This window comes from Neolamprologus brichardi, chromosome 4, assembly GCF_056152115.1.
Source record: "Neolamprologus brichardi isolate AB-2024 chromosome 4, ASM5615211v1, whole genome shotgun sequence".
In the NCBI taxonomy this organism is placed as follows: domain Eukaryota; kingdom Metazoa; phylum Chordata; class Actinopteri; order Cichliformes; family Cichlidae; genus Neolamprologus; species Neolamprologus brichardi.
This window is the reverse complement of record NC_142107.1, coordinates 25,875,998-25,898,911: the sequence shown is the minus strand read 5'-3', so window position 1 is coordinate 25,898,911 and position 22,914 is coordinate 25,875,998. Positions and strand designations below refer to the sequence as shown.

The following is a 22,914-nucleotide window of genomic DNA, read 5'->3' as shown; positions in this document are numbered from 1 at the left end:
TAACAGGTAAGACCTCGGGGAGGAATAAACACTGAAGCTGGTTCAGAGGAAGAGTCGAGGGAACAGCAGCTGTGGGTGAAGCTGCTCTGCTGCTCAGATCTGTGCGAAGCAGCGCGCCATCAGCCCAGAAACACAGCTGGGGTGGAGGAGCAGCTGGAAGTTCTCGCTGTAATCTCGGACGAAGGTCCTTTAAAAATATGTCTGTGTCCCAATTCAGGGTCTGCAGCCTTAAAGGCCGCATTTTAAGGCTGATTACGTCACCGCGACGAAGGCTGTCCCAATTCAAAGGCTGCTCGAAATGTGGCCCTCAAATGCGTCCTTCATTTCCCTGAATTTTAAGGACGTGGCGGTGTAGACTTCGTGGCCCAACATATCCCAGAATGCATAGCGCGGCGGTGGGTGTGGATAATTTTGCCGGAAAAAAACGGCGGATGAGGGGCGAAGAGTAAACTTTAAGTAAGTACTGAATATTATGTCACTTATTTATGTGCAAATGTTTAATAACGAAGAACATTAAAACATTCCTGTTGGCCACATGTCGGCAAAGTCATGTGACATTAGTGACGTTTGTACTAACTTGGTTTTAAAGCCTTTACTTTAAAATATACGCCGTTCAATAGCTGAGCTTAATCAGAGAATGATCAAAGCTCATGTAGAAACAAACAAATGAACAAAAGATTTTCTCCTTCATCTCTGTCAAACAAAGCTGTATGAAACGTTTCCAGCTGTTAGTATCATGGTTGCTAGGCAACCTGGGCAGCGCAACGGAGGCTAGACCGTCCCATTTCACAAGCCTCACACTTCCGGCCTTAGCGGTCTTTGAGTACGCGGCCCTTGAGGATCGTTGAGGCTGCAGACCCTGAATTGGGACACAGCCTCTGCGTTTATAAATCCATCAGCTCTGCCAGAGCTTGTGTTTCCTCTCATCTTCCCTCTCTGAGCCTGTTCCTGTGTAAAGGGAGTTTTTCCCTTCCTACTTTCACTGAGTGGTAGCACTCATCTCCTAACACTGTATCATCCTTCAGTTCTATATAAAGCACCTCGAGGGGCTGTTATGAATTAAAACACCAAACGCACACATGTACGTTTACTTCTGTCACTTCCAGACTTTTTACTGTGCAAAAGTCTCGAGTCTCCCTCACGTTTTCATATTTTGCAGTGATTTTGTGAACCGTGTCCATGAAATACAGAATATCAGTGAGGAAGTTTGAATCACACGAACGAGCTGGTGCGAGTCTCACCTCAGCTTCCTCATAATTCATCAGTTTATCACAGAACAGCACTGACGTGCAGCTGAAACACGAAGCGTCACAGACGGCTGCAGACTCACTGTTGGACCTCCTCGGAGTCTCATGATGCTTGAAAGGTTCAAAGGTCAGAGTTCAGCGTCTTAACAGAAACATTGGTCTGAAAACAGTCAGGACTGGACTGAAAGCCTTCAGGAGCTAAAGTATTGGTCAAACAATCACTGAGTCGGCGCTTTGCAAACAAAAAGAGCTGAGGCTCAAGACTTTTGCACAGCAGACTCTGGTTTTCAGGGTTGCCTTTGGAAGTAATAATGATGATGGGTTGGGTTTATATAGAGCTTTACAGTGGCACTATTCATTCACTCTCACACTCACACACAGGTGGAGCAGCTGCAGGTGTAGCCACAGCTGGGGCAGACTGACAGAGGCGAGGCCGCCGTATCACGCCATCGGCCCCTCTGACCATCACCAGAGGGGCCGATTCCTGGAAGCACCTGTGCACAGATCAAAGGAGAGCCTTGGTCCCGCCCACACTGTTTTATTAACAGGTGACAAGCACAGATTACTGCCCCCCACCCCACAGACATGTCAGCACACCTGCAGGTGCAGGTTTACCCCCACGTTCACCGTTTGACATCATGGAAGCGCCCGCGGGGCACTCGCATCCCAGCTCCAGTGTTCCAGTGTTCCCAGTGTCTGGATGCACTCAAGTCCAGTTCATCTGAGCGCTTGTTCCAGTGCAGCTCGGGGAAGCTGTGGTTCAGCAGTCGTCACAGTCGTCGTCCTGTTTCTTCTTCTTTTCTTATTTTTTGGTAATGACGCCCCGACAGACGGAGCGGTGGTCGCCTCCAGGATCCCGGCCGTCGTACTGAGCGCGGCGCCTCGCACACGGCGTGTTACAGGTGCATGAAGGAAACACTCGCTTTGTGCTGTTCGTATTCAAACTGAGCTGCAAACACCGCCCGACCCCTCCACCCCTCCACCCCAAACTAATGAAGTCGTTTCTCTGTAACTTTGAACGATTCTGTTTTGTGTGGTGGTTGGTCAGGTGTGCAAAGGTGTGCGAGTGGGCGGGGTTTGATCTCATTGCGGGAACTAAAGGACGGCGAAGCACCACGAGCTCAATGATAAAACCCCGACGCTGACCTCGGCTCATACTCAGGAAATATTTCAGTGACATTCACAGCGCGCTCCTCTTCCTGGAGCTCCACGCCTACATTCAGACTCCGCCTTTCCTCGCCTGCAGTGCAAAAATCGTACCAAAGGTTTCAGCGTAAGCGAGATCGACGAGCGGTTTGCGAGGACTCGTCTTCAGGATCAAACTCACAAAAGTCGCTCAGTGCAAATATGAAAGTAAACAACTTTACACGACGGTGCAGCAGACGGCTGACGTCTCCGAGCCAATCAGACGAGAGCTGCTCACGCTTCAGCAGCAGCGCGAACGCCACAAGGACGCCATCTTCAGAAATGTCTCCCACATTCAGACGTTTGAGGATCACAGACTGATCCCAGCTCACAGCTGATCGCTCTGCATGTTAGAGCCGATCAAATATCTTTATGATCGATCAGGCGACGAATCAAAGCTGCTTAAATTTAGCTTTAAAAGGTTCAATCATACGGAGCCCCGCAGGGGACACGGGAGAAAGACGGACTTTAGCGAGATCTCGCAAAACTTTAGCGAGATCTCGCTAAAGTTGAATTCCAACAATGGCAGCAGCTACTTAGTTGTAATTTTACTCTTTCTGGGTCACAAAATGCACTTTTAAGATATTTTGGCGTGACTGTCGTTGTGTAAACGTCACCTGCTCGGTTTACAAGACATCGTTTTCGGAGATCTGACACCCACTAGCTCGAAGCTAACGGGAGGTGGAGACCTACTACAGCCGGCAGGAACACCGCTTTCCCGGCACATCGTGCCTCGACCTCCCGGTCGGCTTCGAGCTGGCGGCCTCCGAAGAATGCGGCTTTTGCCATGTCCCCTGCGGGGCTCCGTACAATCATTTGTTTATTTCTGTGATGTTTTATTCGTTTAAAGACCTTTTCGTGCATCCGACCCTCTCACGCTGCGCCGAGCTCTGAGCTGGGATAAATCTGTACCGCCTTCTGCTCTCGGGATCAGAGACCCTCTCGTATCGTCAGAGGACCCCGGAGGCGACCGACACTTTCTCAGCTCCTTTCTCTTTTACTGATTTTAGCTAACATCGCCGTCTGGCTGCTCAGCGATGACATCAAAAGAGAGGCGGAGTCTCCACATCCCCGGCCCCTCCCCTGTCGACTCCCCGCGAGCCGATCGGAGAGCTCAAAGGAGGGTGGATCATCTGAAACCCGCCCGGATACGGGACTGAGCGGAGGGAGCCGATTGGCTGAAGTCTGAGAGTTCAGCTTGATTTTTGAACATCCTTCAGTGTTCGAGTCCGAGAAACAAAGAAAAGGAAAGAACTGCAGAGAGAAGAAGAGACGCCGTCATCACTACAGCTCATCTGTGTTAGCTTAGCATCAACAGTCTGACACAGGACCTAATCATGAATGTAATCTCATTACTTCTGTCTGTAACACAGGAAATCAGCTGTTTCAGGTGAAAATAGAAAATAAAAGAAACAAACATGCTAACAGAGCAGTTATTAATAAACTGACACTTTTCTTTTGTTGCTGTGATTTCATCAAGTTGCTCTGAAACAGCTAAAAATAAATAAAAGCTTTGATCTGAGCGCGTCTGAAACGTGGAGATGACTCACGCCGGCTTCGGGCTCCGGTGCTACGTTTGTGACTCGACCCCCGGCTGGCCGCCGCCCTCCGTCCCCCGCTCCTTCTGCTCCTTGTCCTCCTTCAGCGTGGGGCTGATCTCTTCTTCGGGGTCGTAGTAATAAAACTTCCTCAGGTAGGCGATCAGAGGCCTGAGGGGAGCAGGACAGATGTTAGCGGCTCGCTTAAACTCTCCGACATTCAGACGCGTTTTTACAACATGGACCTCGACGCAGACACGCACCGACTGATTTATTTAATAACAGCAATTCAGCAGATGACAGGACGCGGCTCTGGATCGTCTCCGTCACAGCGACGGGGTTAGATCACCCTCGATCCGTTACTCATACCGAGGCTCTCAGCTAGCTTTAGCTTGTGAGGGGAGCTCTGTGCTCGCTAACAGCAGGTTACCGTGAGAGCGCATCAAACTGTAACGAGTCACAGGTGAGACTCTACCTGCAGCTGCTTACATCACATGATCAAACATGTGAGACTGACACGAAGGATCAAATAAACAAAAAGCTGCACAACGAAACTAAACCAAAGGATGCTTTAAAGAAAAACCCGCCGCTGCTCTCAGTCACGCTGCAGCGCTTCATGCGTTTTGTTTTGGTTATTTCAACATTGTTTCAAATCCTCGCCCGGCGTCCTCGAGGACCGCAGGATCTCGTGTCATGAAAACGTCCACGGGACGTCAGCTTTGCTTCTCTGAGGTCAGGAGGACCGTGTCTGACGTGGGCGCGCTCGGGTACGTACGTGGGCAGCGGCAGCTCCTGGATGTGGTCGATCCGGACCAGCTGTCGGATGCAGAAGCGACAGAGATGCTGCAGAGACTTCACGCTGCTGAACCTGGAGACCGGGTACAGGAGCTGGACGGGGGTCGGCGGCAGACCTGAACACACGAGGAGAGGACACCAAACTCAAAAAAATTATTCAATAAAGATTTTATATCAAGTAAAGTGAACCGGACAAACGTCGAATCAATTCAAAATCCAGTAATTATTATAGGAACATATTTGTGGACAGCCAACCTTTGTAACTAATGCTAATGTGTCCAGATACTTAGAGTGTACTTGTATATGTGCTTATAAAATGTCTGTGGTGATGTAGATGAAATAATGTCTTCATTGGATTCTATAATTGTCCAAAAATATGCAGACAAGCAGAGCCTGTTTTCATCTCATCAACCCCCCCATATATAATACACTGACAGCACGAAACATGGACGCAGCTTCAGGGCTGGAGAAACATGGAGGTCACACTAGTGTGGCTGTGACCACGAGGCTCCCTGACCGAGCGGCTGCAGCCACGTGTTTGTGGTGCGTCCGAGGTCACGTGCTTGTGCAGCCACAGATATCATGGAGCTGATTGGATGCTGGTACCTGGGACTCGCGAGCGCAGGAAGTACAGGAACTTTCCGTTCTTGGAGTGCATGATGGCTCGCTCGATGAACTCCACCACCGAGTGACAGCGGTCCTCAAACTTCGGGTGACACCACAGGCTGAACGTCCCTGCAGGACGAGAAACCGTGAGACGGGGACGCAGGCTCGCGGCGAGGCGCGGCGCTGCACAGGTGTGTGCGTTACCTCTGTAGTGCTCCATGCGTGTGTGGTGTGTGATTCCCTGCGACCTGAAGCTCAGACTCAGGATGTAGCGCGGGTCCGAGCTGTCCCGCACCAGAAACGAGCCGTCCGGTTTCCCCTTCAGCTTCATCTCGGCGTCCTCCCAGTTCATCGGCCCCCAGTACCAGCCGCACTGAAAGCAGACGCACAGGTTAGCTCCGCCCACTCGCACAGCAGGCTACAAAAGCAGGCAATAGTAGCTCCACCTTCTCCAGCTCTCTGAGACTGGTGGCGAAGTTGCCGGCATCGGGTCGACTGAGCGGGCAGCGAGGGGCGAGCCGGGGGGGCGGGTGCTGCCCGTCGGGCCGCAGGGGGACGGGTCGAGGTAAACCTCGCAGGAAGGTGTCTGAAGGACATTTTGGGGGGGGGGGGGGTTTAAAATTGACATAAACAAATACAGAACAAAGATCAGAACGTAAAAACAAAACTGTCACAATCGATGTTTGAAGTTTAATTATTGAAAAGCAAATAAATCACATAAATGTAAATAAATCACATAAATGCAAATAAATCACATAAATGCAAATAAATCACATAAATGTAAATAAATGTAAATAAATCACATAAATGTAAATAAATCACATAAATGTAAATAAATGTAAATAAATCACATAAATGTAAATAAATCACATAAATGCAAATAAATCACATAAATGTAAATAAATGTAAATAAATCACATAAATGTAAATAAATGTAAATAAATCACATAAATGTAAATAAATGTAAATAAATCACATAAATGTAAATAAATCACATAAATGCAAATAAATCACGAGTCAAAGCTGAAAATAAACCTGAACAGGAAACGCATCAACAAATAAACACACGCCATTAATGAGTTCTGTGTGTGTGCGCGCGCGCTACCGTTGAGGCTCAGGCTGTGCTGGATGGTGTTGAGGGAGGGGGGCAGGGCCATCGGTCGGGGGGGCAGCGACTGCATGGAGGCCCCGGCGCTGCGCTCCATGAAGGGGCCGTGCTGCTGAGGAGGACCCCCAAAATCATCTGCAAAAAACATTTAAAATAATAAAAGTGAAACTTGATACAAAGTAACAATTCTAAAACAGAACAACTGCCTCTGATTGGTCCTCAGACGACTAACATCCTTCAATGAGACGATTAAAACAATTCCACGAAAACCCGTGAGAGCAGAAACTCACCTCACGGCGCACACACACACACACACACACACACACAGACACACACACACACACACACACACACACAGAAGGAGGAAGTGCAAACAGGAAGCAGAAAGAAGGAGGAAGTACCAAGCAGACTGAGGCTCCGTCTGGGAGGGGGAGGAGGAGTGGGGGGGTGGAGAGAGTTCCCCCCCCTCCGAGAAATATCCACATCGACCAGAGAGACCGTCTCACCTGGACACAGGTGTAAGCAGAGAGAGGAAGGGGTTAGAGGAGCGAGGGAAAGATTAGTGAGCAGAGTGATCAGCTGACCTGATGAGTCATGTGATCAGACAGAAGCAGAGCTGAGAGGTCCAGGGGGCGTGTCCGGAGCGAAACAGGAAAAAAGTTTCGTTTTTCAGAATAAAACATAAATAATAATCGATTAACAGCCGATTGGTCCCCGGGCCGCATGTTTGACACCGTGAAGCAGAGGAGTCTCTGACCCGGCCCGACTGTGACCACGGTCAGGTCTGCACAGCCCCACACCGCCCCGCCCCCAGCCCCTGGCTCCACCCACACACACACTGGAGCACCCCACAAGTTTGGGAGGACCAAAACTGTCAAATTCAGAAATAAATTAGTAAATAAATTAAATATGAAAATTATTTTCTTAAAAACATACTTGGTGTATTTAATGTGACATTTCTGATCAGAGGCAGGTCACATGACACCTGAGTTTTACCTGCCCTCTGCTCACCTGGTCTCGCACATTAAAGAGCGGCTGCAGAGCACGCGTGAACGAGCTGCTGACAACAGTCACACAAACTCAGGTAAAAACATCTCACCTGTTCACCTCTCACACTCACAGCTGTGTGGACTCACCGGTGAAAGCCGGGGTGAAGGGCACCGGAGAGAAGGCACTGTGAGGTCTGGATACCTGCAGCCTGAAGACACAAACAACACCATCAGCACCATCAGCTTCATCCTGACTGCAGAGCGAGGCACGAAGGTTGTAACGCTGCAACATGTTCGTATCCATGGGAACGATCTTCAGTGAGAATCAGCAACCAGCCGACTCCACTCAGAATAAACATTTCAGGACACTTTGATGCTTTAAAGCACAGGTGTTGAACTCCAGGCCTCGAGGTGTCCTGCAGGTTTAGGATCTCACCCTGGGTCAACACACCTGAATCACATGATCAGTTCATTACCAGCCTCTGGAGAACTTGACGCATGCTGAGGAGGTCGTTTAGTCATTTAAAGCAGCTGTGTTGGATCAAGAACATCTAAAACCTGCAGGACTCCGGCCCTCGAGGCCTGGAGCTCGACACCCTGCTTTAAAGTTTGTTCAGAGCTAAAGTGACGCCGTCAAACACCAGCATGACACAAAAACACGCCCTGCACCTGCCGACAGGCACCGCCGCTCGCTGTGGTCTGTGGACAGCGACTGCTTTGTTTCACACTACGGTCAGTGTGACTGTGGGGGTGAAAGGTCACGTGTACACCATCACACTGACTGCAGGTGAGCAGGTGAGTTGTGTCAACACAAACTAACCTGCTGCTCGAGGAAGCTTCCTGAGGAGAGATTCACTTCCTGTGTGCCGACAGGTAAAGTCACACACCTGCCCAGGTGCTTTCAGTATCCATGGTTACAACAATACACCCCACTAATCTGTCACATGATCAGAGACTTTCACTGTGAGCTGCACAGGAAACGAAACATGAAGTCAGGAAATCCCCCGCTTCGAGGAAACAGGAAGTGAGTCACCGATTCGCTCTGATCTGTTCTGTGATGTCAGAGAAACTAATCAGCTGATTGATCAATACTACCTGATCAGTTTGGACCTCACCTGCCGTCCTGGTCTGGGTTGCTGCAGGTGGACCCCCACACGTCCAACAGGCTGCCCCCCGACGACGTGGACGACGCTAGGGACGGCCTCTTGTCCAGCAGCCCCCCCGAGCCGCCACTCGAGCTCTTGGTTCTGAATAGCTTGCTGAGCCGGACCTTCAGCGACCCCCCCTTCCTCGACTTCCCCCGGGGCATCTTCTCCCCCTCCCTTCCTCTTGCACCCCCTTCCCCCTCCAGGACCACCAGAGGGGAGGCTGACCGACCCGCTCCCCCAGAAGCCACACCCAGTTTGGGGGTAGCGGCACGGCTCTGGGGCTGGGAGCGCGACTGGTGCTGATGCTGTGGGCGAGGGTCAGAGGATGGGAGGGGGTCGGGGAGCGCCGCAGCAGCCTGGGAGAGTGGCAGGCGGACAGGCAGGTACGGGCAGGGGGTGGCGGTGCTGCCGATGAGGGGCTGGGGGTCCATGCAGGAGGGGAGGGACACGGTGGCGCCGAGAACGGCGAGTGAGGACCGGCAGCTCTGATCTGTGCACACCCCCGCCTCCTCTGCCAGTCTGTGCACCTGCCGCATCAGCCCGCTGAGAGTCCCACTGGAGAACACAGTCCCCGCCCCCCCAGGCGTCCCTGCACCCACCACCCGCTCTGTTTTCTCTGTGTCCTCCCCCTCCGCATCCCCGGACTCTGCCGCGAGTCCCCCCACCTCCTCTGACCCCAGACCCTCCAGGACCAGCAGGGCATCGCTCGTCTCGCTGGGGTCCTCGCCAGGCCCGATGCCCCCGGACCCCGAGGCCAGAACGCCATGGCAGGAACAGCGAGGAAGCGAGAGCACCAGTTCCTGCCCGCCACTTCCTTCCCTCACCTCGCCCGGGTGTACTGGCCTCTGCGCCGGAGCCAGGACCGGGTCTTGACACCTGGGGGGGCAGGTCTTCCTGGGCTCCAGCAGCCCCGCCCGCAGGGCTTGGTCCAGCAGGCCCGGGGGCCACTTAGCCAGCCGGTCTGTCAGCAGGTGGTGTGTGTGGCACAGGACTGACCCGGACTCCGAGTCCAGAGCCGGGACGCCCCGCTGGGGGGCCTGGGAGCCCAGCCTCAGGACCGGGTGCCATTGCAACAGTTGCTGCGGCTGCAGGTTTTCCTGCGCAGGGGGGTTCTGGTCCTTTCCTCCCCCGGGACCCGGTGTCGCGCTGCCAGGACCCGTGCCCGGCACCGGGTCCAGCTGCTGTCTCTGTCGCTCTGCCTCCTCCTGCAGGAAGCCAGGGGGCGGCTGCTCCAGCCCGCACTCCAGGATCCGGTCTCCGGACCGCAGCAAGTTCTGGAGCACCATTAGCTGCGCTCCGTGCCCCGCAGAGCCGTGCCCGCGCGGCACCGGGAAGTCCACAAAGTCCTCGGACGGAGGGGGCGACAACGGCGCCTCGGAGCCTGACGAGGCGTGCGTCAGCCCCAGCCCGCCGCTCAGCTCTCCTTTCCCGGGCAGCGGGGAGCTGTAATGCGGGGAAGCCGAGCCGAGGCCTGCCGAAGGGCCGCCAGAGTCCACATCGAACCCGCCGCCGCGGCGGCCCAGCACGGCTTTGACGGGGCCGAACCCGCCGCCCCCGGACATCAGGTCGTCGGGGTCGTCCAGCCGGTCGTACTCCGCGGCGGACACGAGCCGCATGAGCACGAAGTCCGGAGACATTTCTTGCTGCGCGTCATTCATGGCGGCGGCTAACGTTAGCTGCGCGGCTAGTCGCTCCGCTCTTACATAACAGCTGCGGGGCTAACGGCTAGCTGCTAGCTGCTGCCGCATCTCCCGGCAGAGCTACCCGGGCCGCCGGCAGCGCACAGCCGCGGACATGTGAAGTCCGGTCCGGTTTGTGACGGCGAAGGCTCCGCTGGACGACGTCAGAACATGAAGGAACGAGAGAAACGAGCCCGGTGCCGCCGCTCCGTGACGTTAGCTGTTAGCCTCCTAAAGACTCCTCATCCTCCGGTCAGACAACACGGCGGGAGGCGGGGCTGCGCACGCAGGATCGATCACCGATCATAGCTAAACGATTAACGGAGGGAACCGAACACCTGCCGGGATCTGACAGCCTCATGATGATGATGACGATTGTTGTCGTTTATTGAGGGAAAATGAAGATTTATGGAAAAAAAAATCGCTTTTAGTGGATCACTTTAAAATTTTAATGTTGCGAACAGTAGTAAAGTTTTATTTCATTTAATTACTATGCAGTAATATACAGGTATTATTTTTAATTATTGTTTTTCAGTTGGTTGGATTTTTTAATGATTTCTTTTATTGTTTCTGTTTTTTATATTTCTTCTTTGAGTTTATAAAATATTATTAATATACTTATTTTACTTATCTGTGTTGTGTCTGTGTGTTTTAATCAATGACTGGTTTCTACAGTCATTGGTTTTAATTCATCCACTCATACAGTTCCTTTTTTATTTTGGTGTGACGCGTACTCTCTGGGCTGTTGCAGCTTTTTCAGGGGAGTGTTTGAACTTTATTTAAAAAGTCGCTGCGAGCAGGGTTCGAACCTGCGCGGGGAGACCCCATTGGATTTCAAGTCCAACGCCTTAACCTCTCGGCCATCGCAGCAGCCGGAGAGCAAGCGAGTTGACCGGGAAACTGAAGCTAATGAGTGACGTCAGAGGCCTCTCCAACAGTCAATAACTTGTTTGTTAAACGCAGACAGAGGCTGACGAGTCGATAACTGAGGTCCGATGACCACGTAAAGAAAAACAAAAAGTGAATCATTGATTCTCGAGGTCACAAAGGTGGTTCATCAGAAACAACCTACGGACCAATCAGATCAATGGAAAACATCATCATTCCCAAAAATCCCTCTGAGGTCTGAAGGAGAAAGTCAGGGTCTCAAAGTAAGGCCCGTGGGTGGTCATCATTGAATTATTAGTGTATGGCTCATCGACAGGAGGTGGCGCTGCTGCTCTCACCTGTGCTCGTAGCAGGAACACCTGAGCTGAGCTACAGCAGAGATCAGGGAAACTCAAAGCTCAACAGGTGAGCCTCTAGAGCCCACAGGTGCTGCTTTGGCGAGCGAAACAGAAAACCTTTCCATTATTGTGCGTTTCTCATTTTTCAGCTGTTTCCACAGCAACAGAGAGCTGGTTTATCATTTCTATTGTGTGTATACGCAGGGCAGGGTGTCCAACATGTGGCCCGGGGTCCAGTCCGGTGCTCAGTGACAGCCAAAACCAGGTTTTTAACCCTGCTGTGCCAGGACGCGCTGCAGAAACGCTGAACCATCCAGAACACATTTAGAAAGATTTAAAGGATATTCCGTAACGCTGAGCGCATAACGAGCCGCTCACCGTGGAGGCGACACGTGAAGCACGCCGAGCCAGCCCGTCACCCCTACCTGCAGATTCTTATGAATAACTCATTTCCACACACACAGGCCCGGCGAGCTTTACAATAGCTTTTCATGTTGATTTTATAGCACTGCTGCAGAGGTTGCGCCAGCCTTTAGCAGCACGTCTGAGCACCGCTGGGACCTGAATCCTCAGTGTTGTACTTTAATGTTTTAAACAAAAGTCGCAGCTCACCTGTACTCAGGTAAAATCAGGAGTTTTGTGAATGCAGTCTGGTGCAGAGGAAGAGCGTTTGTGTTTTGAGGCAAAGCAGATAAAATAAAACACTCATGAGGTCATGTGACACCACACACTGCTTCACCCATCGCATCAGGATTTGACTTGGTTGAGCCCTGAGGGAGAGCAGTGAGAGGCTTTTATTTTGTCAGACTCCAGCAGGAAGCAGTAGCGGCGTGAAGAAGCAGCAGACGGTCAGTACAATATAGACTTTATTAGTTCACTAAAGTTGAATATGAAAGAAAAAGCAGATCGGCTTCAAATGATTCACAATTCAGAAATAAAAGTTTCAGGTTCATGTCAACACAGGAAGTGCTTCCTCCCTACAGCTGCCGCGCCTCTACAAAATAAAAGCCTCCGAGGCCAGAGCCACTTTGCTTTCAGTGACCATATTTACCAACTGAAAGCAAAGCTCTCCGGCCGTAGAGGCGGCACTGAGCGCGCTCTGCAGCGTTTAAGCTTCGTGTCATTGTTGGGTTTTTTGTTGTTTTTCTTAAAACCGTCCCAACAGGAAGTCACCCGGTAGCGAGGAGCGACCGCCTTACTGCTACTGAACAAGCCATAAAGTGAGTTCCAAAAAACAAAAATCATGGTTCTTTGTAGCGTCGAGTAAACAAACCAACAGCGGGAGGCAGCCAGAGCTCAGCGTCCAATCAGCAGAGTCCAAACGTTTGAGTCCAGGAGTCCGAGAAGAAGAGCGAAAGCACAGAAGAGCTCGGGGAATGTTTTGTATCACTTTAACTTTATTTTCATCATAGCAATGGAAAAATAGAACCTCATACAAACGTCTTCAATCATCTGAAATCTTAACAAGCAAAAAGGTGAGTGACCCGTTCCCAAAGCAGGCGCGGCGGCGAGGAAACCCGAGGCAGCTCGCGGCACTCGCTCACGCCCGGGCTAAACTATTCCCATTTGGCACTCGTTCCTCTCAGCATCGTTTCGGCTTTTATTTTGAAGGAATTTAGTGCTGCCGTTGTTTGGAGGAGACCGAGCGGGCGGAGGCGTCCGTCCCTCACAGCTCCGCCGCCATGTTTAGTGCTCAGAAGAAGAAACGTAAGAGCAACAAAAATCCAGTTTTCCACAGAAGAAGTAGTCCACGCAGTCACTCGATCAGCTGATTCCACACAGTTCCCCTCCTCCCCCTCCCCCTGAGCGGGGGGGTGGCGGCGGCAGGTCGGTGACATCATCACGATGTCATAGGAGAGCCCAGCTACAGCGAAAGAGGCGGATCGCGGGCAGAGGCGGGGGAGGAGTGGAAGGAGAGGGGGTTTCTTTAAGGGGGAGGAGTCACAGTCCAGTCCACAGGCCATCCAAGAGGGGAGGGGGAGGGGGCGGGGTCATCGCCTGCAGGAACTGAAGGTGGTGTGATGTCATCATCTCTCGCTCGCTCACACGTCTCTCTCTCGCGCTCACACACAGACACTCATCTCTTCTTCTGCTGCTTCTAGCGAAACGCCGACAAACACAGAAGATTTAATCCAGCGGCCGATTTGTCCTCAGTGATGTCATCCGAAGTCTCATCTCGCCCTGACACGACACCCGCCATCTGCAGGAGACACAGAGAGAGGAGGGGGAGGGGGGAGGGTTAGAGAGGAAGTGGAGCAGAGAAGCCACGGGAAGCGTCGCAGCATGGCTCCACCCTCACCAGGCCTGGCTCTTCAGCTTGCGGAGCTCCTTGGTGGCCCAGGTGGCGAGCGTCTTGGTCTTGGTGGTTTTGGAGCGCCGGCCTTCCGTCAGCAGGTCGTTGATGAGCGGGCGAACCTCCACCAGCTTCATCACATCTTTGCCAAATGCTGTGCACAGGTCACTACGGGACACACACGTCAAACAAACTTTTAATGTGAAAAGAATCTGAGCTCTCACGCTGGAGCATCGCCAGGGTAACCGTGCTGGTCTCAGAGGATGCGGTTTGTTTTCCATCACGCCATCAGCGTGGTGCATGATTTCTCTTCACCGACCACAACGCCTTAGACTTTGAACCATGTGACCCTCACTGATCAGCTGTGGTGCAGACCACAGGAAGTTTAGCTCCTTCAAAATAAAACCATAAAAGCTGCTCTGTGATATCTGATCTGAGCATGAAGTGTTCTGGGGTAAAGGAACCCTCTGATTGGCTGTGACCTCCTGATAAGATCTCCATGTTGGACCAACATGGTCGAGCTTCAGCTCCGCCCCCTGCTTACCCGATGAGTCCGGCAGCGTTGGCCACCACGCCGTCAGAGTGGTCCTCGTCTTCGGCGATGTGGTGGATGAAGGAGAGGATGAACTCCACCCGAGGCTGCACCAGCATCACGTCGGCTGCAGGGGTGGAGAGGAGACGAGGGTGAGACAGCAAGTAAAGCAAACAGGAAGTTGTTTTATTTGTTGGGTCCCGCAAAACCAGGAAGCTGTGAGTTCGGCGGCAGCCTGAAGCTTCCCGGGTGAAAAGGACCCACGTCTGTCTGCGACGTCACTAAAGCCTCCTGCTGACTGCAAGCAGGAAGAGGAACTGACGTCGCTGGAGCTGTGGTCATGTGATCACAGCGATAACCGTTAGCCCCAGACGCCCGAGGACGGACTGTCCGTGTGTGTCCTTACGGTGGACGTTCTCCTGGTCTCCCTTCAGGCCCTGGATGATGCCGGTGTAAGCCTCCAGGCAGCCCTCCCTCAGCTCGTTCAGGTAGTCCACCATGTCGTAGTCCGTCTGAAACACAGGTTCAGGTGTGTCAGGTGAACTCGGACAGACAGGAAGTAAATCTGTGAGGTCAGAGGTCTCAGATACGCGTGGTTGGTTTTACATCACGGTCAGCGTGGTGCATGAGTTTTCATCACAGACGTCTGAATCTAAGCTGAGCGTTTTTAAGTGTCTGTTCAGACATCTGTGAGGGGGCGGGGCTTTACCTTGTCCACCTGAGCCTGCGATGCCTGCTGCAGGGTGTCCAGGACGATGTCCAGGTACTTCTTGAACTCGCCCCCGATGGCCAAAGCGATGTCGCCAAACGCAGAGAGGATCTGAGGCTTCACCGACCGGTGCACATTCTCGTTCTGTAAACAGAGCAACGTTTAACATCTGCACACCTGAGAGGGTCAGACAGGTGAGGGTCAGACAGGTGAGGGTCAGACAGGTGAGCAGCACGGCAGCTGTTAAATGTCCATCAGGTGATCAAACAGAACCAGAGGAAGGAGAAGTCTGGGATCAATAGGCCATTAATAATCAATAATCCACACCTGTGGACAGGTGCTGCTCGGCACACCTGGATCATCATGTGACTGTGGGTCAGAATATCTGGACCCTGTGAGGGGCCGACTGGAGCTAATGTGTGGGGTCAAAGGTTGAAACTGAATTTCTACAGCTTCACTGATATCAGAGCAGCCAGCTAACGGCGCTGTGGCCCACACAGGAAGTGCTCCAGCCACTGAGCATGTGCAGAAAAACTAGAGGAAGTGATGAGAGAGGAAGTCTCAGACAAACGTGGTTTTCACGTCACGGTCAGTGTGGTGCAGTAACAGCAGACACAGACGAGCTCCGCCCCCTCCTCACCCCGAGGTTCTCCAGCAGCAGCTGCATGATCTCGTCGCAGTACGGCAGGATGTTGGACATCAGCGCTCTGCACAGGTCGCACACGAGACCCACGGCCGCCAGACACACCTGCAGCAACACGTCAATGACATCATCATTGACGTGTAACATTAGTAATAAAATAACATCAACACTGTGATGACATCAGAGCTGCAACTCCTCCTCCGCGACTGTGAAACAGGAAGTGGTGATCAGCTGTGAGTCCTACCTGATACTCTGCGTAGTTCTTCAGTCCGATGGCGAGGAACGGCTTAAAGGCCTCCATGTATTTCTGGAAGTCGCTGCCCAGAACTGCAGGAGAAACACGCAGAGTGAGACACGTGGAGAGCCGCGCCCCCTGAACACAACACGTCACTGCCCTCGCCGTGTAGTTACTCAAGTAACTGCGGCGTACCTTCGACGAGCGTGGACACGGCCATCAGCGCGTCCTCCTGCACGCCTCCGGAGCCGGCGGTGCTCTGAAACATCCTCAGCAGGGACGCCATCACCACGTCTGAGATCTGCAGGGCATCCTGATGCTGCACTTTACGCAGGACGTTCTGCACACACACAGGAAACGCTCAGAACCGCCATAATAAGAGCACGAGCACAGAAAGGCTCAGGTGTCTCACCTGCAGCGTGGCGCACAGCAGCGACTGCAGGTCGTTGAACTGGATCCGATCTGAGGTGCTCTGGATGTGAGACTGGAAGACAGGAAGTTAAGAGACGTGAAGCCAGTGCCTTTTCAAATTAAAAGCTGCCTAGTCTGCTCAAAATTGACTTCCTGTTTTTAGTTTATTTCCGCTCTGTTTTTTCTCTTGAATGACTTTGAGATCCGCTCACAGCGCCATTGATATCGCTCCGCCCCTAAGACGGCGCCCTCACCTCCATTTGCAGGACCTGCTGCAGCCGCTCCATGATGACCAGCGTGGTTTTCTGCACGGCGGGGTAGCAGTCCTTGGCGCTGTTCTTCACGATCTCCATCAGAGCCTCGTACGCCGCAGAGCGCAGGTTGTTCTGGTGACCATCGGGCCTGAGAGACGGGAACAGACCAATCAGACATGAGTACCGAGCGCATTCAGCTGTCGAGCCCCGCCCACAAACGTCGACGCCATCACAGAAACCTCTGTGATGACATCATCATTTAAGCGCTTAACTCGACATTTTAAAGTGAAACAGCAGCCGTGACACGATCGGAGGGCCGACAGGAAGCCGTCTGCAGCTCTTTATGCGCTCTGAAACCAGGAAGTGGTCGCAGCGCCATCAGGCTGCGGTCGTGACTTCAGAGGCACAGACTGACTGGCGACACGTGACATCGTCATACCTGTCTGTGGTCTCCAGAAGCTTCTGCACGATGATCTCGAAGGACGAGGACAGGCAGTAGGTGTTCGGCTCCTCCTGGTCCTCGGCGGCGTCCGTGGCTTCGTACGCCGCCTCTGCGAGAGACGAAAAGGCCTGAGGGAGGAGACGACAGGGTAAGGTTTACACCGAAGAAGAACGAGGTGACCTCAGGTGTTGAGTTTGTGGCGATGACATCACCGATCGCAGACGGAGCGACTTTATTCAAACTGATTTTAAATGTCGTGTTCGTTCGACAGCGCTCTCTCGAAGGCCACGTGACGCCCAGCGTGGAGCGGCCACTCACCCAGCAGACGTTGGAGGCCACTCTAGGCTCCGCCCCCAGGCCCTCGATCAGGCACTGCAGCAGGGGGGCCAGGTAGACCTCGTTGATGGCAGCTTCGGGCAGCAGCTCGCAGATCCTGCCCACCGTCCACGCCGTGGTGTCCCTCACCACCACGCTCGGGTCCTTCATCAGCTCGATCAGGGTGGGCATCGCCTGCAGGAGGGGGCGGAGTTTAGCACACAGAGGGATTCGTGCGACAGAGACTGGGCGAGCCGCGTCTCACCTGTATGACGAGCGGCTTGAGCTGGTTCAGCTCGGGTCCCTCCAAGATGGAGCCGAAGGCCATGACGGAGGCGTCGCGGTAACGCCAGTCGGGATGTTTGATGTTCTCTTTGATGAAGGGCAGCACGTGGGGAACCACGTCGTCCTCGCAACAGGTGGCGAGCAGCATCAGGCACACGCCGGCCGCCTTACACGGGTTCCAGTCGTCGTCGTCATCGTTCTCGTCCTGCAGGAAGAGGAGAAGGCGGAGCTAAACACGTGGACTCTAAGCCACAGACGGGTAAACGGGCTGAGGCGCCGACAGGTGAGCTACCTGCTTGGTGAGGGTCTGGGTGAGGATGGGGACCAGGTACTGCAGCGCACCTTTGGCGTAGAACTTACTGGTGTGCTCGGGGGGGCGTCCCTGCTCCGAGGCCTGCGATTGGACAGAAAGAGAGCGAACCGTGAACAAACAGGAAGTAAAAACAACAACTTCCTGTTGGTTAAAGGAAGCGCCACACTGACCTCTGAGGCCTCGATGGCCAGATCCATCTCCTCGTCACAGACGTTGGACCAGAACTCGATGCCCTGCAGCGCCACCTCATCAATGTCGCTCTTCATCGCCTCGATGGTGATCTGAAACAGGAAGTGACGAGAGTAGCAGCGCCGCTGAGACGACGCCGACCGACTGTCGGGTTTAAATAAAGGTTTGTGGTTCTTACCGCGAACAGGGCGGGGCCCATGTACGTCTCCATGTACTGATAATACAGAGACATGATCTTCACCAGGTTCTGCAGCGCCGCCACGCGCACCTGAAACAGCAGAGCAGCAGGTGAGTGCATGTGAGGGGTCAAAGGTCACGGGCATCACGCTGGCGTTACTCACTCTGGTGTCGGGACACTGCGTGGCTTCACAGACGACCTGCATGATGAAGTGTCGCTCCGTCTGAAACAGGAAGTGCACATTTGTCAGCGTGAAAACCTGCAAATAAAGTTACGTTAAAAGGGGGAGGAGTCAGGAGAAACAAACGTACGTCCTTGTCGAAGTTGGCTTTAGTGAACTCGAGCGAGTTGAGCAGCGCGTTGGTGGCGGCCAGCTTCACGTTGTTGCTGGGCTCCTCCTTCCTCATGCCCTGGATGATGGCGGTCAGGATCTGGTTGGCGTTCTCCTGCAGCTGCTCCGGGTCCTGCGGGAAACAGCTGGGTGAGCGAACACTTGGGTAACAACAGGTGGCGTGCTTTAACGCGCTCGCCGTGACTCACGATGTCCTGGCAGATGTAGCCGATGGCCTCCAGCGTGGACTCCTTCATGTGTTCCGTGCTCGACGGGTCGGTGACGTTGGCGACGAGCTGCGGGATCAGCTCGGGCCACTGGTTCACGGGAATCTCGGCGCAGGCGATGCCGGCGACGCACTGCGAGGCCGAGCTGGGCCGGTACGTCTCCGTGCCCAGCGTCTGTAGAACCTGCCGGAGACACACGGGAACCGTTAGACAGGCGGAGGCGGTGGCGGACGGCGAGCGGGGTTTGCTCGGCCCTTACGTAGTTCTTGATCTCGCGGCGAGCGTTGATGTCGATGGCCAGCCATCTCTGCTGGTACTGCGCCTTGACATCGGGGTCTTTGGATGTCAGCGAGTTCTTCACCTGCAGACCGGCAGCAACTCGAGCCACCTGAGTGTTCCCCGGGTTCGCCAACACTTTGGACAACTCCACCAGGAATGTGGGCTGAAGGAGGAGGAGCAAAGGTCACATGATGAGCGTCAAACATCTGGGTGGAGTTACGGTGAAACAGTGAGAGTGAAGGAAGCTTCGTCCAGAAGCTACGGCGCCGGGATTTTTACTGGAGCTGAAACACTCAGCTCCTCTTCGTCTCTGGTTTCAGGTGTGAACAAGGCGGCGGCAGGTACGATCACAGACAGGAAGCACTAACAGGAACCGAGAGATCGGTCGCCGACCTGGAAACAAGTTTTACTTTAGCTTGTCAACATTAAGTCAGTTTGCTGGGCGGAGCATTAAACAGACTTAGTGATTTGATCGCTCGCTCTGCTTCAGGCTGAAGGACGGCGAGCTACAACTAACGTCAGACCAGAGAAGAGAGCAGACCGAAGATATTCTTGGACTAAAATACTTTTCCCCTCACACCTGACAAGACGCAGCGTGCTCCTCCTGCCAGAAGGTGGCAGTAGCACACGCAGACAGAGGCAAACAGCAAAGAACTGCCAACTACGTTTCTTCTGTCTGCAGGACGCCATCAGCATCACGCCATCAGCAGGTGTCCAGGTGCCCTCGATCAGCTCCAATCAGAACTTTAATTCTTCTCTGGACAGACAACTAACTGTTTCTCTGCAGCGAGCAGACGACCACAGCAGCACTGTGTGTGTGCGTGCGTGCAGAAACCATGATCCAGCAGAAACATCTGGATTTGAACAGTCAGTTTTAAATATCAGATCAGTGGACTTTCTGGCCGTGATGGCGGCGTCTGGCAGGAGTTATGGTCGGGTTACACGCTGCCGAGTTTATGGTTTTATTGTCAACACACTGTAAAGCGAAGGGGCGGGGCTTCATTTATAACTGCGAGATAAACGGTGACTGTTCTTACCTTTGTCTCTAACACCGAGATCATTTGAGCACAGAGTCTGATATTTATCTTCCTGACGCAGCAAAAACTACAAAATAAACTACAGAAAGTCATCTTTGATTTTATTGGTTCCCGCCGACGATGACATCACCTCACGCAGCTGACGATCACATGGAGTGTCTGTGTGTATAAACAGGAAGAAACATTTCCTCAGGTGAACCTGCTGCTCAGGATGGCTCACCTGGTCTCCCAGTGACGCGTGACAACAGCGCCCACATGGTCACAAACTACACCGCCACAGCCCCGTGGCGGCTTTACTGCAAACCCCACCGGCCCTACCCCGACTCCCCCACCACCTGCACCTTTTAGTTGGAGTTCTACATGCCAGTCACCACATCTGTCAACACATTTAAACATTTCCCTGAGTAACAAGTAAGCCACGTAACCGCAACACCTGACTCATCAAGCCCCGCCCTCACTGCAGAATATCAGTCAAACCTGAGCACACAGTCAAGAAGAGCGACCCGTGGAGACAGCCTCCTCACAGAAACCCTGGAACAGCTGTGACCCTCACACTGATGTTTCACAGAGACCCACCTGCTCACACCTGCCGGCCACACCTGGTCACAGAAAGCTGCAGTCATGTGACCAGCAGAGACAGCCCGTTTACAGAGATATACTCGCTCAACATACACATTTATACTCGCTATGAACCACTTCCTGTTCTGGTTGAAGTTAGCATCTGTACTTAAATAGTATGTGAGGGCAAGGTCAAAGGTCAGGACCACACAAAGGGTATGTAGAAATGTGGGAGCATCACCTTCGCCCTCTGATGAAGACCTTGAAGTGGCTGAAGCATGCAGACCCTGGCACGGTCATATCAGGAGCCAATGGAGGCTGTGACACATATGTGAGTGTGTGTGTGCGTGTGTGCCAGTGCAGAGGGCGGAAGGGGAGGAGGAAGGAGGAAAAGCCGGCGGGATCCAGCAGTCCTCGGTCCCTGTCCGCTCCTCTCCTGCAGCAGCCTGAGCTCCAGCTGCTTCTCCCTCCATACTCACCAGGTTCTCTATGGCCGCCTGCTCCAGAAACTTCTGCGCCGCCTCCAGCTCATTCCGGTCTGCGGACAGAGGAGAGAGGAGGGGGCTGGTTAGCGGACGGGCTAACGCACGGTGGTTAAACGTGTTCACCGGACGTTCACACACAAGCACCCGGCCCCGGGGTGGATGTCCCGCACTAATGATTCACCTCAGAGTCAGAAAGTTTAACTCCCGCCCCGGTGAGAGCCATCGGTGGTACCGAGAAGCACACCGACCCTGCAACATGCGCGCTAGCCACCTGCACTGTGCTAGCAGGCTAACGCTAGCCGACACGTTTCCAGAGACACGCATGAAGTTTTATGTGCAAACAGCGGAGCCGCTAAAACTGCGCCAACTGCGCTTAAAGCAGCGGAGCAGAGGTCAACTCACAACCAGGGCGCTCGCGTGTGCCCGCAGCGACTCTAAAGCGGCGTTACCCAGGAGAACACACCGAGAAAGCGGCCGACAGTTTGAATGGCCCGAGCTAGCGAAGAAGCTAACGGCTAACCCGGGCATGGGCAGGGTCGCGGCTTCTGATCGGGGACACACAGCCGGCATTACGGCCTATGCGGGCCCGAATCCGCGTGATGGCGATATGACAGCGTCTTCTAGTTTCCCGTCGACAGGCTAAAGGGTTACCAATGCCAGTAAAGTGTGCTTAAACGCCCGGTAGAGTGCTAAGTCACCAGCGGCGTCAGGCCGTAACGCTAACGGGTTAGCACAGTGAGCTAGCATGGTTTCCCTCCTCCCTGCTTCCAACTTTCCCCGGTGCTCCGGGCAGCCCGCCGTCTCGCAAACACCGCACTCCCCGGCCCGGGGTTCGGCATCGGGCCCGGGCCGCCGGCTGTGTGCGCTCCATGGTGCAGGGACTCACCCGGAGAGACGGTTTTTTCGAGAATCGTGATGAGCTCCATTCCTTCCCCCGGCTGCCTCTCTTCAGTCCGACACTTTCGGTTGCCGCGCAGCGCCCACAGCGGATTATATTTCTTCCACGGAGCTCGGTCGTTGTCAGGCACAGGACGGGTTCAGTCGGTGATACGGGTGGCGGAGGTTCCCCGGTCTTCGTTCGGCGTATTTTTACTCGGATGTTGCGGGAAATGTTGACAGCGTCGGCGCAGAGTCACGTCTCGTCGCTTCACCGCCGCCCGTTCGCATCCTGTGCTACAGGGAGGGAAAGGGCTGCGCGCTTCTCTCCCGCGGAGGGATATCACGCAGTGACGCCAAAAACGTGCTGCCTTCAGGGACCGCCGGACACCATATCATCCTGTCTCAGTACACTGAGATTTAATTTAATTTAATTTTTGTTTCACACATGGTGCAACAGTAATTAATTTCCTACACACAAACCTTCCTTTCAATTAAAACAACACTGCATCCATGCATGAAAAGGAGCAGGAGTTGATGACTGAAAATATAGATATCATTACATCACTTTTAAACTATACAAATACAGAATATCTTATTCTATTTAGTTTTTAATGTTCGTTATTAAAACACTAAAAGAATGATTACATTTTTGCTGCAGTTTGAATCACACAGTTTATTTTTTTATGTATTTATTCATGTAGTTGAAAATATTTTCTTTTAAAATGCAGCTGAACAGCTGTTAGTGTTATAAATACCTTTCCATTAAATTAAATTGGTAGCTGGGATAGGCTCCAGCCT

The 22,914-nt window shown here is 53.2% G+C and overlaps 2 protein-coding genes and 2 non-coding genes across 5 annotated transcripts; all 4 read right to left on the bottom strand.

Moving 5' to 3' along the window:
• Positions 1-1,769: 1,769 nt before the first annotated feature.
• Positions 1,770-10,582, bottom strand: LOC102793407 (uncharacterized). Of its 2 annotated transcripts, XM_087840210.1 has the most exons (10): positions 8,584-10,582; positions 7,616-7,677; positions 6,881-6,985; positions 6,477-6,614; positions 5,818-5,957; positions 5,576-5,744; positions 5,372-5,500; positions 4,746-4,881; positions 3,983-4,141; positions 1,770-3,686 (listed from the first exon to the last, which is right to left on the bottom strand). In XM_087840210.1, exons 1-9 carry the CDS (start codon positions 10,272-10,274, stop codon positions 4,003-4,005), a joined length of 2,709 nt encoding a protein of 902 aa, XP_087696336.1. In that variant the 5' UTR covers positions 10,275-10,582; the 3' UTR covers positions 1,770-3,686; positions 3,983-4,002. The 2 variants fall into 2 exon arrangements, with proteins under 2 accessions (XP_087696336.1, XP_087696337.1); XM_087840211.1 differs by lacking the exon at positions 6,881-6,985 and having other exon boundaries at positions 8,584-10,581.
• Positions 10,583-11,083: 501 nt separating this feature from the next.
• trnas-uga (transfer RNA serine (anticodon UGA)) lies at positions 11,084-11,165 on the bottom strand. Its single transcript has one exon. It is a non-coding gene; the product is annotated as a tRNA-Ser (tRNA).
• A 1,209-nt stretch (positions 11,166-12,374) lies between these two features.
• On the bottom strand, positions 12,375-22,445 carry kpnb1 (karyopherin (importin) beta 1). The gene is made up of 22 exons (XM_006805255.3): positions 22,124-22,445; positions 21,232-21,290; positions 19,138-19,320; positions 18,861-19,061; positions 18,632-18,784; positions 18,484-18,543; positions 18,321-18,410; positions 18,124-18,234; positions 17,933-18,034; positions 17,621-17,845; positions 17,359-17,550; positions 17,038-17,168; positions 16,599-16,746; positions 16,346-16,417; positions 16,129-16,273; positions 15,943-16,025; positions 15,696-15,803; positions 15,056-15,199; positions 14,753-14,858; positions 14,359-14,473; positions 13,821-13,982; positions 12,375-13,721 (listed from the first exon to the last, which is right to left on the bottom strand). Coding segments are annotated over exons 1-22 (2,631 nt in total). The 5' UTR covers positions 22,164-22,445; the 3' UTR covers positions 12,375-13,720.
• On the bottom strand, positions 14,535-14,672 carry LOC118455351 (small nucleolar RNA SNORA79). The gene has a single exon (XR_004844119.1). It is a non-coding gene; the product is annotated as a small nucleolar RNA SNORA79 (small nucleolar RNA).
• Positions 22,446-22,914: the final 469 nt, after the last annotated feature.